The sequence below is a fragment of the Notothenia rossii genome (genome assembly GCF_949606895.1).
Source record: "Notothenia rossii genome assembly, chromosome: 3".
NCBI classification, from domain to species: Eukaryota; Metazoa; Chordata; class Actinopteri; order Perciformes; family Nototheniidae; genus Notothenia; species Notothenia rossii.
Window position 1 is genome coordinate 51,158,940 of NC_136901.1, and position 13,202 is coordinate 51,172,141.

The 13,202-nt window shown below is 42.1% G+C and overlaps 1 protein-coding gene across 1 annotated transcript; it reads right to left on the minus strand.

Moving 5' to 3' along the window:
• Window positions 1-939: 939 nt before the first annotated feature.
• LOC307031289 (uncharacterized protein) lies at window positions 940-3,358 on the minus strand. The gene is made up of 4 exons (XM_079668256.1): window positions 3,143-3,358; window positions 2,551-2,781; window positions 2,301-2,453; window positions 940-2,139 (listed from the first exon to the last, which is right to left on the minus strand). Exons 1-4 carry the CDS (start codon window positions 3,198-3,200, stop codon window positions 1,367-1,369), a joined length of 1,215 nt encoding a protein of 404 aa, XP_079524382.1. The 5' UTR covers window positions 3,201-3,358; the 3' UTR covers window positions 940-1,366.
• Between the last annotated feature and the right edge of the window lie 9,844 nt (window positions 3,359-13,202).

Genomic DNA, 13,202 nt, shown 5'->3' on the forward strand with positions numbered 1-13,202 from the left:
TGGTGGTGAAGAACCGGTCACAATACACTTTTGTGCCGCGTTTCAGGGTTTGACAAAGACGCTCGATGACTAAGCTTCCCAAGCCCAGGCCCTCGGGTTCTTCGACCTTCTTGATTTCGTCCTCACCACAGTACAGAAACTGCACTCGTCAAAGTCCTCAATGACCTCCTCACCTCTGCTGACACTGGTTCCCTCAATATTCTCATCCTCCTCGACCTGAGTGCAGCCTTCGATACCGTGAGCCACAACATCCTGCTCACCCGACTCAGGGACATTGGTATTGAAGGTATTGCACTCAGATGGCTCCAGTCCTACCTCACTGAACGATCCCACTTCATCTCCCTCCCCAACCACTCCTCTGCCACAGCTTCAGTCACCCAAGGTGTTCCTCAAGGATCAGTACTTGGACCCCTCCTCTTCATCATTTACATCCTGCCCCTCGGTCAGATACTCCGCCACTTCAACCTGGACTTCCACTGCTATGCTGATGACACTCAGATCTACCTCAGCACCAAATCCCTCCATAACCCACCCCTTACCCACATCGATTCCTGTCTGACAGCTATTAAAACTTGGATGCAACATAACCTCCTCAAACTGAACAGCAACAAAACAGAACTCCTCCTAATTGGCTCCAAATCCACCCTCAGCAAGGTCACTAACATAACACTCACCATCGATGGCACCATTGTTTCCCCCTCCAATCAGGCACGCAACCTTGGCGTAATCTTTGACCCCACCCTCTCCCTCGAACCTCACATCCGCCAAACGGTCAAAACCTCATTTTTCCACCTCCGCAATATTGCAAAAATCCTACCCTCTCTCACCCGCCCCGCAGCCGAACGACTAATCCATGCCTTCATTTCCTCCCGCCTTGACTACTACAACTCACTTCTTTACGGCATCAGCACTACATCCCTCAACAGACTCCTTCGGGTTCAAAATGCAGCTGCACGTCTCCTCACACATACCAAATCATGGCATCACATCAGCCCAGTCCTCAAAGAGCTCCACTGGCTTCCTGTCTCCCATCGCATCAATTACAAAATGATGGTCCTCACCTACAAAGCACTCCACCATTTGGCCCCCCCTTATCTCACAAACCTTCTCACTCCTTATCAACCCCCACGGTCCCTCAGATCCACCGCAGCCGGACTCCTATCCATTCCCACATCCACACTCTGCAGCTTTGGGGACAGAGCCTTCTCAGTGGCAGCTCCTAGGCTCTGGAATTCCCTCCCCCAAGATCTCCGTGACTCTGAGTCCCTCACAGTCTTTCAGTCCCGCCTCAAAACACATCTTTTCAACTCTGCCTACCCATAAGCCCCCCTCCTCTCAATCAATTTCCTCTTGACTGCCTTTTTATTTATTTTACTATACTTACTTGTTTGCCTGTCCTTGTTTGTCTACCCTCCCTCATATTGTAAAGCGTCTTTGAGTCGTGAAAAGCACTATATAAATAAAATGCATTATTATTATTATTATTATTATTATTATTCTCGATCAGTGATTGTGTACCTTGATAGAGCTCAAAGTCAAGCACAATGCCATCTGCTGTAGCACACACAAAGTTCTTAATGCCAACTGGGTTGGGCTTCATTGGCAGATATTGTCTGTACGGACAGGCTCCCGTGAAGGGTATCATTTGCTCATCAATAGATGTGCAATCAGGTCGATTCAGAGACTTGCAGCCTCGCAGAATCCGCTCCAGAAAAGGCCCCACCTTCCAGAATTTGTCAGACATCTTCAGATCTTCAGGCACATCATCATCAATTACCACTTTTATTGCTCCCCTCAGTTTGAAGAATCTGGCACGCGTGAATCTGTCAGTGATGGCAGTGATTTTAAAGGCTTTGGACCAATACATCCTAATGGTTGGGTATCGGATGCAGGACATTAAAATACAGGCACCAAAAAAGTGGTAGACCTCATCGACTGACATGTTGAGTGGGTCCCCACTCCTAGACAGTGACATGGCATTAGAACATTCTGAAATCAGTGTCATCAGATCTCTATCGATGTACTGGTCAAAATACTCTAGTGGGGTCCAGCCATGTCTGTCCAGATCGCTTTCGTCCTGATGCTGATACTCCGCAAGGTTTGGCGTCAATGGAGTAGCCTTCCAGCGTATTCCACGTCCTGCACAACCAGAATCAGAATAAAATAGTATTTAGTATGTATAGTATTTATTGCAGTAAGTTACATTTTATCTATGTAAGCAAAAAAACTTGAATCTGTGTGGACGTTTACATGAAATTTGAAGATTTACCCTCAAGGCATGCTAAAATAATAACAATTACCTTGTTTGGACTCTCCCTTTTTATTTTTTTTGGTTTGGCTTGGTCCTGGTGTTGGCTCCTCAGAGTCATCTTCTGCACGATCAGTCTCAATCGGTACAGTTCGACATCGACGTCTGGGAGTGTGGGATGAACCTGTCCCTGTACTCTCTGTCCCTGTCAATGTAAATAAGCATTCTGCCTCCAATCCTTCACGTAGCCCTGAGGCCCTAACTACATAACATAAACACAAATCTACTGGGTCTTGACTAACCATTATCTGCACCACGGCGACGTTTATGTCCTCTGCTGTGCTCTGTGGGCTCAGGAATGGGGTCCTCATTGTCACTACTGTCACCCTCATCCTCACTGCTGCTTTCCTCCTGTGGTGATGGTTGGTAATTTGTATCCAGGATGGGATCATCATTGTCAGATAGGTCTAAATCTGAGTTGTCTTCATCAATCAAGCCAAGTAGCTGCATAGCTTGGTGTAAAGAAAAACGCTCTGGAAATAAAAACAATGGATTTCAATGGTACTGTACAACGTTTTAATCCAACTAATTTATGTATGTATATATGTATTTAGTGATTGAATTGTTATGTATTACATTTAGACAATGTACAGCCTTTTAGCTGCACCAGATATACTTGTTTTCTCATTTTACATGTGTGCATGTTTACTAGTATATTAGCTGTTTCGACGAGCTTCAGTCCATAAGTACACAAACGTGTACTTCATGTTTAGCGACATGTTATGTTCTTATTTTTACACTTTTTTTTCCAAATTTGCTTGTCATGACAAATATCCAACGCTTATATAAATATCTAAATAAGAATAAGCCATGAAATAAGGCAGGACTTCTTACCTGATCGATGTTTGTGTCTGGAGTGGCCACTTGAATCATCCCTCGTATTTGCCGCCATCTTGAATTTTTACCATTGTATGTTATACTCTTCTGACACCACCAGATGGCAGTATAAGTGTCCACATATGTGGCTATAAGACCCCAATTCAGCAGTGTACACCATTGTGGACATAAGAGCTAAAAAAGTGCTGTCCACGCATGTGACCACTAAGCCTTAAGAGGTTTTAAGATTACATTTGTATCTTATTACAAATCTCCAGTAAAAAAGTATTTGGCTTTTCAGGTTGCTATTTTTATGTTTTATTTAATAAATGCGTAGGTAATATTTAAATATAATTATTAAGCATCATCAAATGCAATTCTTATTCAATAAAACTGTTTTACACTAAGGCTACTACAAAACATGAAACAGTAGACACATGTAAACACATTTTATTTTTGTTCTGTTGTCTGATACAAGCAATGATTAATCTAAAGTTTACAATTATTTTAAGAAATACTGCACATACATCCGTTAAATTAAACAACGCAGGCACATAAACACATTGATATACTGTCACTCAGAGGTCGAAGGAGTATCCAGCCTTTTTCCAAAGTAAAAATATTCATACCACACTGTAAGAAACCTCTATCACAGTGCTTCAAACTTTTTTCAGTAATGTACCCCCTTTGAAACATTTTCTCAGCCAAGCCTGACCGACCCCGAACATTTTTGATTGAAAAAGCCTGTATAAATAATTACAATATAGTGATGTTCCCTCAGTGTGTGATTTATTAACTCCTTCGTGCATGCATTACAACATACTAAGGATATTTTCATCTTCATGCATGAAAAAAACCATAACATTTTTATAAAACAGATTTTTCCAAGGAGTTTTTCAATTGAAGTAATATGTTTAGCAAACCAATGAACAAAATGATATATTGTGAAAAACTATAAAATACGATACACACATTTGACATGTTTATTTATATGAGAACCCCCTTGGTGGTTCTAGGAATATTTTATATAAAAATTGTGTTTTCTATTTAACTTATTGTACTAAGATAATTTTTTTAATCATGCATGGTATTTTTTAAATTAACCTTTTTTTTCAAAATCTCACATACCCCCATTTGAGAATCACTGCTCTGTTACAAGTGAAAGTCTGGTAATGAAAATGTTACTTAAAGGAAACACAAGGGCAACAGGTGAACACAATGAGGCACAATCAGACACAGGAGGAAAAACACCCCTCAAGGGACAGATTCAAAACGTTCCGAGGTCCAACACAAAGTCCAACACTGCCAAAAGGGTAGCACGGCAGAGGACCATGAAGGGGGCTCGGGCGGACGACCCGGGGGCAAGGCAGAGGACCAGGAAGGGGTCTCGGGCGGACGACCCGGGGGCAAGGCAGAGGAACAGGAGGTGGTCTCGGGCGGACAGCCCGGGGGCAAGGCAGAGGACCAGGAAGGGGTCTCGGGCGGACGACCAGGGGGCAAGGCAGAGGAACAAGAGGTGGTCTCGGGCGGACGGCCCGGGGGCAAGGCAGAGGAACAGGAGGTGTTCTCGGGCGGGCGGACGGCCCGGGAGCAAGGCAGAGGAACAGGTGTTCTCGGGCAGACGGCCCGGGGGCAAGGGCAGAGGCGGAGAAGTGGCTAAGGCCGCGGCGGGCATAGTCAGGGAGCCGGGCACAAGGACGGACCGGGTTCGTGGCCGACTGGACCACCAGCGGAATAGGATCTGGTGTTGGCGGGACACCCGGCAGGACAGAGTTCGTAGCTGGTGTCAGTGGGACCCCGGACGGAGCAAGGGCTGGTGTCGACGGGACCTCCAACAGGATAGGATATGGTGTTGGCAGGAAATCCGGCGGAGCAGGTGTTGGCAGGACCCCCAACAGGACAGGACATGGTGACGGCAGAACAACTTGCATATTTATTGCACTTGACACACACATACACATGGCGTAATTTCCACTGGGGACATGTCCCACCCACTTTTTGAAATCCCGTTTGCGTCTCCCCACTTTACAAATATGTTTATTATAATTTTTTAACGCAAGCCGTCATCGCCACGGAGGAGCACACAGCCTCTGTGAGCGAGACAGAGAGCAAGAGAGAGCACACCTTTATCTATTTAATAGTTATACAAAATAAAGTAAGAAATCATTCCAATGTGTACTATTTCATTTTTATTTGTTCCGCTTATGGTACGCAAAACCCAATGTACAATAATTGCCAACAAAACATGTCTCAAACAAACAAACACACCATTGAGCGAAAAGGAGCAGGGAGAAGAAATACATCTTATATTACCTGCCCCTTTCTAAATAAAAAAAAGAAATTGAAATAGAGGGTCTGTCCTTCATATTTATTTTTCACAGCCAAACATAACATTACATTACATTTAGCTGACGATTTTATCCAAAGATACATAACAGTATCTTAGGATAATAAGAGAAACAAAACAAAAATGTACTTGTTTTATTTTTTGAAAGTAGCCCTCATCCTAAAAAATGTTGGAGACCCCATCTAAATAAAACAAGTGTTTCCTTCACAAGAGTCCCATACAATGATACAAATGAATGTCATACTTAATCTGACAGACATGAAACATAACTATCCAACAAAACGTAAATGTGGATATAAAAACCTGTCCGTTTGTGTCATTCTTAGACTAATCATGTCCCTAGTCCCTATTCACAGTTTATTCATTACATTCAACTTTTCTTGAATCATCTGCATACAAATTGAGGTCACAGTGACCAGAGGCATCTAAAGACAATGAAGCTCAAATATGAGCATAATATAAAAAACAACATACAGTTAAAAAATACATGATTATGAGTCCTGAGAACAGGCCTTTTTCATGCATTTTGTAATGTCAGGGTTTTATTTTGGAGGGAATTTGTCCTTTTTACTGTTTATCACCAGGTGTAACATTTTACCATTGAATGACATGCTTGTCATTTATTGGTTTCTGGGCCTGTTGTATAATGGGGCCCTGCCAGCCATTGGAATACATGTATGCAACTAATATGATGTAGGTGTGTTGGTATGGATGTGGAAGAGTGGTGTCAGCTGAGAAATGTGTGTGTGTGTGTGTGTGTGTGTCTGGATGTACAGTGTGTGTACAGAGACAATATACAGTATATTTGGTTTACAGCAATTTGCAGTTTTCACCTCATATATTTCTTTCTCTCTCTCTCTCTTTTTTCTCTCACTCCCTCATTCCCAAACTCATACACACACTCGTACATATTAGACCTCCTTATACCTTTTACATATTAGACCTCCTTATACCTTGTATGTGTGTGAGAATGAGACAGGAGTAAGTGTGCTCTCATGGCATTTTGTTTTTCATTTGTGCTGTTTCATGTGTCTTTGAGGTAAACATATGTATGAGCTTGACCTCAATGTTTTGAATTAGGTCAAGATCATACATATCTTTACCTCAGACACATGAAACAGCACAAATTAACCACTTGAGCCAGTGTAACTTTTGCAAGTCAGTGCATGACATTAAGGATTTTGGTAGATGGCCCTGTGGGCCATCTAAGCTAATTTAGAGATTGCCCTGAAAGATGCGCGCGGACTAAATGACACACGAAGGGTTTGGGGGGCCTCCCCCTAGAACATTTAGATTTGTGCAGGCCTTAGATGCTGTCTGGTGCATTCTCTAGACTGAATTATAAGATGAACCACCACAATATTATATTGTACAATTTCAATGTTATTCTTCATTTCACTTGTTTGTTCTTGTTTGTTTTTGCTCTCTTGCATGTCCTGCATAGCTATAAGAAATACTTAAGTTGTTGGTCAAGACACTTTCCATCTGATGAAGGCAAATTCCTTCCCAGATGTAAAAAAGAAGAAAACATTACATTCAGTTGTAACTGCCAAAACAAACATTATTTACACTATTATGGCCCCTGTTAAAAATGTTTGTAATTTGATCTACTGTAAATTGGTCGAACGAATGCCTCCTCATCCGGAAGCTGACCGAGCAGACCCGAGCAGCAGTCGAGAGGAGCCGAGCGCATCTGCGAAGCACACAAAATGGCGACGTCAGAGTTCCCGTTAGCCGGCAAATCTAAATCTCTTCGGTCAAAATAATTTCCCTTTAGCGCAATACCACTTCAGTTGCGCCACTTATATGACAGACAAGAATAGTCAATTCTAATGTCTAACACTTAATGTGGAGAAAGAGATGTGCTGTATGGGTTGATCTGTTGGTAATGCCTCGGGGTTCCGGTGGGCATGTAAACAAATGCATAATGCTGCGCTATACTGTGTGGCCTCACCCAGTTGCATAGCGACGCTTATTGTTTAGGTGTCTTTTAATAAGCAGGTAGTCATATCATTAGCTAGAACTAGCTGGATCTGATCGATATGGACATAAACGCGAGTGAAGTCTAATCTGACGGGAGAGAGAGTCAGCTGCTGCTGACGAGTCGACACGCAACTCTGCATGATCACATGCAGTGGTGAACGGACAAAACACACACTTCAGGTTAGAATATCACACGTAGCTATTTGAATTACCTCTCAAACTACCGTAACTAGTTATAGATATGTTTGGTTTCAATGTCGGGTCACTCATTACTGGATCTGCAAGCTGCATGACACTGGCATAATAGATTGCCCGATCGGGCAACCAGCAGGTGAGGCTTCATTGCCAGAGCTAAATACTAGATGGCCCCGGGCCATCGGGCAACCCTTAATGTCGAGCCCTGCAAGTACAAGGGGTGTTGTAGAACACCAGTTCAAATCACGAGCGCACAGAAAAAAAAAGTCCTTCCCAGCACCCCAACTCCTTCTGTGGCGGACCTTTTTGAAAAGGTAAAAAAGTTTCCCAGTGATGGTCCCAAGGCAAAGGGCATTACTCGGAAGTTAATGGAATGCATCGCCATGGATGATCAACCATTTTCTGTCGTACAGGACGTTGGATTTCGTAGGCTTATTGAGTACATTGAGCCACGTTATTCCTTGCCTAGCAGACGGCACTTAGCAGATGTGTGCTTACCTGAACTGTACAATGTCGTTGCTAATCACATCCATGAGCTCTTGGCTACAGATATTACAGCCATCAGCTTCACGACAGACATATGGAGCTCAGACGTAAGCATCACCAGTATGCTCAGTCTAACTGCACAATGGATCGACAAGGATTTTAAACTGCAAAAGATTCTGCTGCATTCACAAGAGTTTAGGGGGTCTCATACAGCACAATCCATCTCCTTGGCATTCACCAATATGTTCGACACATGGCATATCGACCGACCGAAAGTGCACGCAATAGTCAGTGATAACGCAAGAAATATGACTAAAGCTATGGAAGAAGGCAATCTGAGTGGAATACGCTGCATGGCCCACACTCTGCAATTAGCTGTGAACGAGGGAGTGTTGGCTCAACGCAGCGTAAAATATCTGTTGGCCGTAAGCAGAAAGATTGTTGGTCACTTCAAACATTCTCAACTTGCCTATTCTCGCATAGAGCCAATACAAGATGAGCTTGGAGTAACAACGAAACGGTTCCAACAAGATGTGAGTACACGATGGAACAGTACTTATTATATGCTGGAAAGCGTCTTTGCTCAAAAGCGAACCTTGGCTACATACAGCGCGGATCATGATCTCCCCGCATCATTCACTCCAAACCAGTGGATCTTAATGGAGAACATTCTCTCCATTCTTGCCCCATTTGAACAGATAACTAGAGAGATTAGCTCATCTGACGCATCGGTGGCAGACGTCATCCCTTTACATGCGGCTCTAAAGCGTCTTCTAAGGAAAGAGGTTGAAACGGACCGTGGAGTAAAAACTATGAAAAGTACACTCTTGGAGTCTGTCAACACACGTTTTGCTGACATCTACTCTGATCCCCTGTACTGTATCGCGACTGGACTTGACCCGCGATATAAAGATCATTATTTTGATGCGGGGAAAAAGCAAAGCGCACGAGACATGATCCAGGCTGTGTTGGATAAGGAGAACCCACGAGAGGAGGCTGCTGCGCACAGCACATGAGACGTGACGCAGACCACAGAGAAAAGGGCTCGTCTGTCTACAGCAGAGGAGGAGGGGGAGAGGGGGCAACCACCCTCGTTGTCTGATATGTTCAACGAGATCATGGAAGAGAATACTACCACAAATAGGTAAGGTACTCTGTTCTGACTTGGTTACTTACTGTACTATGTGCTACTGAATGTGATATTTATCAGTACTGTATGTAATATGCTCTTAATCTTGTAATTTCTTTTGACATGTCAGATGATTTTATTTGTCTGCCAAGTGATCTGGCATGCGTAAATACATTTGACTAAATGTTCATTATGCACTGTCCCTATTTTAAATAAAATCTTATTCTCTCAAACCTCTCAAATGCCAGGCTGGTGACAAGCTCAACCGCTCAACAGTTAGATGATTATCTCTCAGAAGTACCCATCCCCAGAAGCGAGAACCCTCTTGGATACTGGAGAAACAAACAAGACCGCTTTCCTGACCTGGCCAAGGTGGCACGCAAGTATTTGAGTGTTCCATGCACAAGCACTGACAGCGAGAGACTGTTCAGCGCTGCCTCTCATGTGCTTGATGAGAAGAGGAACAGACTTATGGCTGATAAAGCAGAGAAGCTACTGTTCATTAAAAATAACCTCCCACTTTTCCTTAATAAGTAGACAAGGCTGGCTTATCATAAGCTTATCTAGTTCTACATGTCTACTCTATACCCACTTTCCTGAACAATTTTCATTGTGAGTTATAATTCACCATCTCAGGTTATCATTAGGGGGAAATGACAGCAGCACAGTGTTCAATATATTGTACTTTCGGTATCTAAATGATACAATGTTGTTTACATTGCTCATGAGGACAGATCACCTTATTTGCAGATTCTTGACATTGTAATTTAATTTGTAATTGATTGTGGATTTTGTATCCAGTTTTCACTTTATGTATCTTTATACAATATTTACTACTTTGCTTATGAGGACAGACAGCCTTATTTACAGATTCTTGAAATTCATTTGTTCAAATTTCATTTGTAAATAGTTACATTCATATGGATTTATCCAGTTTGCACATTTGTATGCATGCACTTATAGGTGCATTTGTTGTTGTTGTTGAAGGCCTGGCTGTTACAGTCTTTATTTACATTATGTTGTTGTAGGCCTACTGGCCTAGATGTTTATGCAGTTTTAAAGCACCTTGGATTTGTTCTAATGCCCTTTGTCGTAGTTATCCTACGGAGAAAAGAAAATGCACTTGACTTGACGAATGAATGTACTGTATGCATTAAAAAGTGCTGAATAAATGTTTTATGGACCCATAATAGTGATTATTATTTAAGTTAAGTTTTGCCATAATCATGTCTTTTTCCATAATCAGGTAGCTGAACAACATTGGTAAAAAATGTATACATTATATATATATATATTAATCATTTTCGACATTCGGTTTTCGGCCAACTGTTTCATATTTTCGGTATCAGTTTCGGCCAAGAATTTCCCATTCGGTGCACCCCTAATATCAACCTTGACACAGCTTTCTGTAAATCTCAAGTAACATTATTTCAAAGTGGGCACATTTTAATTATATATTTTTTTTCTTCAAATGTGCAGAGGACTCTCCAAGTGCTGTGTTTAATTTATTTTAAAGTAGGCCTGTGTATTATTTTGAATGTTTCTTATTAGAGGCTAACAGATTTATAAAACGTAATAAATAGCCTAATGAATGCCAAAAAAATGTAGTTTTTGTCTGATATAACAATAAATACAACTTTATTAGCTATGAAATATGTTTTGCGGCTCCAGACAAAAAACATTGGGGAAAAAGGAGCAAAATGGCTCTTTTGGTCAAAAAGGTTGCAGACCCCTGCCCTATTCTGTATAGTAATTGTAGTGTTTACCTGTAGTTAATATCCTCTGTTCCTGTATTAAGTGACGATCTCCTGCGCACACAAACACATACAAAGCAGCATTATTTAGGTAAAACCTATGGGTAAAACACAGTCCACGAACAATATTTGAATGAAAACTTAAAAATACCACACTTTGAAAAAGAGCTGAAGCTGCAGTTAGCTTGATATGGTCGCTTAGCAATGCTAAGCCACGTCTGCCTCATTACAAGCATCCGCAAAAGAGCTGCACGACACGCACTAAAAAACCCTCGCGCGTCTGCCTCATTGCGCTCAAGGCTCAAACAGACAAAAGAGCGGCACCGCACGAGCTAGAAACAAAATACTTGCGCGCCTCATTGCGCTCAAACATCGGCAAAAGAGCGGCGGACGCGCTAAGAAACCCTTGCATTTGTACAGCCCCTTATCCCTGCATTAAACGTGACCTACATCAGTTAAATCGAATATTGTCTTACAACACTGCATAAAACCTGATAGATCCAGCAGCTTTATTAATTTGCTCCAGTTGTTAACTTAAACTAAAACGGTTGCAAATAGGAGATAGACTTACCTAACTTTGGCGGTGAAAAAATTAAGATAAAGTCAAAAGAAAACTGTCAGCTCACCTATTAAAATGAGTTTGCTGTCATTACACAACTGGATGAAACACATGCATAAAACCTGATAATATTCATAACATAAGCTATCAAATAGGAGATACCTAATTTCGGTTGTGAATTATTAAGATAAAGTCAAAAGAAAACTGTCAGCTCAGCTATTAAAATGAGTTTGCTGTCATTACGCGACTGGATGAAACACATGCATAAAAACCTGATAATACTCATAAGCGTAATAAGCGTACCGTACCTACAGATGTAGCACCACATTTCGGATAGTTTGAAACGCGAGGGCCCTGATTGGTACGTGATCTGCCCTCGCTCAAGGGAAAACCTCCAGCTTGACTTGAGACCGCCCCTGTGATAGATAAATGTAATTATAATGAAGCCAGCTGCAATGGATCATTGATCCACCAGGGGGTGCAGTGGGGTTCCACACTGGAGCTCATGTGAAATAAAGTCAGATACAGTATGCTGGATGTACAGCGGAACTTTAATAAAAGATCCATATGTCACGGATATCATGCTCTGTGCTAAATAAGAGACATGTAATCTTTAACAAAATAATGTTGTTTAGTCGAAAAAAACGAACGGGAGGAAATGCAGCCCGGCTCTCGATTTGTAATCCTAATTTAATCATCTTCACCACGATCATTTATGTTTATGTTCGCTGAATTGACATGAAATCACTGACACATATGAATATACTGTATTCAACTTCATTAAAACGTTATTAACGTGCCTAAACTCAGTAATTCACAACAAATATTTATATTTTAATGGAGCCTCGTCGGCAGATCAGGATCCCGACGCGTAGCGGAGGGATCTTGATCAGCATGAAGGGTGTTATTTTCTCCATAAGGAGCAAGTCGCTGCAAATTATCCCGCTTATTACATGGCCACATTATCAACAACGTAACGACATGTCTCCCAATATTAATTAAAATGCTTTTATGGATTTAGAAAATGTTTTAATTGATTTAAAAAATAGTTGTATTGATTTAAATTGACATGTATCCGCTAAGATGAAACAGTCTGAATGAAACGGCAGCTCTCAGCTGTGTATTTACACAGCTCTCTCCCCCCCTCCCCCCCTGATCTTTCTTCTCCAGCAGCTAAATTAACTGTAGGTTACTCTGAGTGACAAGCTTACAGTCAGTGACGTAACAACACCATAAAAGCTGGTGGGTTGAAAGCAATACAGGAGGTAAAAATAACTAGAATTAAAGCTGCGAGCAGCGTTGAGCGGGTCTTCGACGCTCCGCAGGCTGTTGTCCGCACGTCGACGTCAGGCAGATGTCTCGAGGACTCGGCCGTTGGCAAACGTGGGAAGTTTCAGGCCGATCGGACAACGTACACAGGAGTTACAGCAGTATCACAAACATTGTGTTTGATGGGGAGTGATCTGTCGCCATGGCAACGTAATTTGATGACACCCCATAATACGCCTAGATGTGTTGAGGGCTGCATCGTTATCAAACCTGTGAAGTTTTGGGCCGTTTGGAGCAAGTTAACTGGAGTTATGAGAGAACCGTGTTTCACGGCGACCATTTAGTTACCATAGCAA

Excerpts from the sequence above, each read along its gene's own strand:
- LOC307031289 (XM_079668256.1), bottom strand. The coding sequence starts at position 3,200 with ATGGCGGCAAATACGAGGGATGATTCAAGTGGCCACTCCAGACACAAA. Across the intron at positions 2,782-3,142 it reads CAGACACAAACATCGATCAG|AGCGTTTTTCTTTACACCAA; the intron begins GTAAGAAGTCCT and ends TTTTATTTCCAG. Across the intron at positions 2,454-2,550 it reads TCGCCGTGGTGCAGATAATG|GGACAGAGAGTACAGGGACA; the intron begins GTTAGTCAAGAC and ends TTACATTGACAG.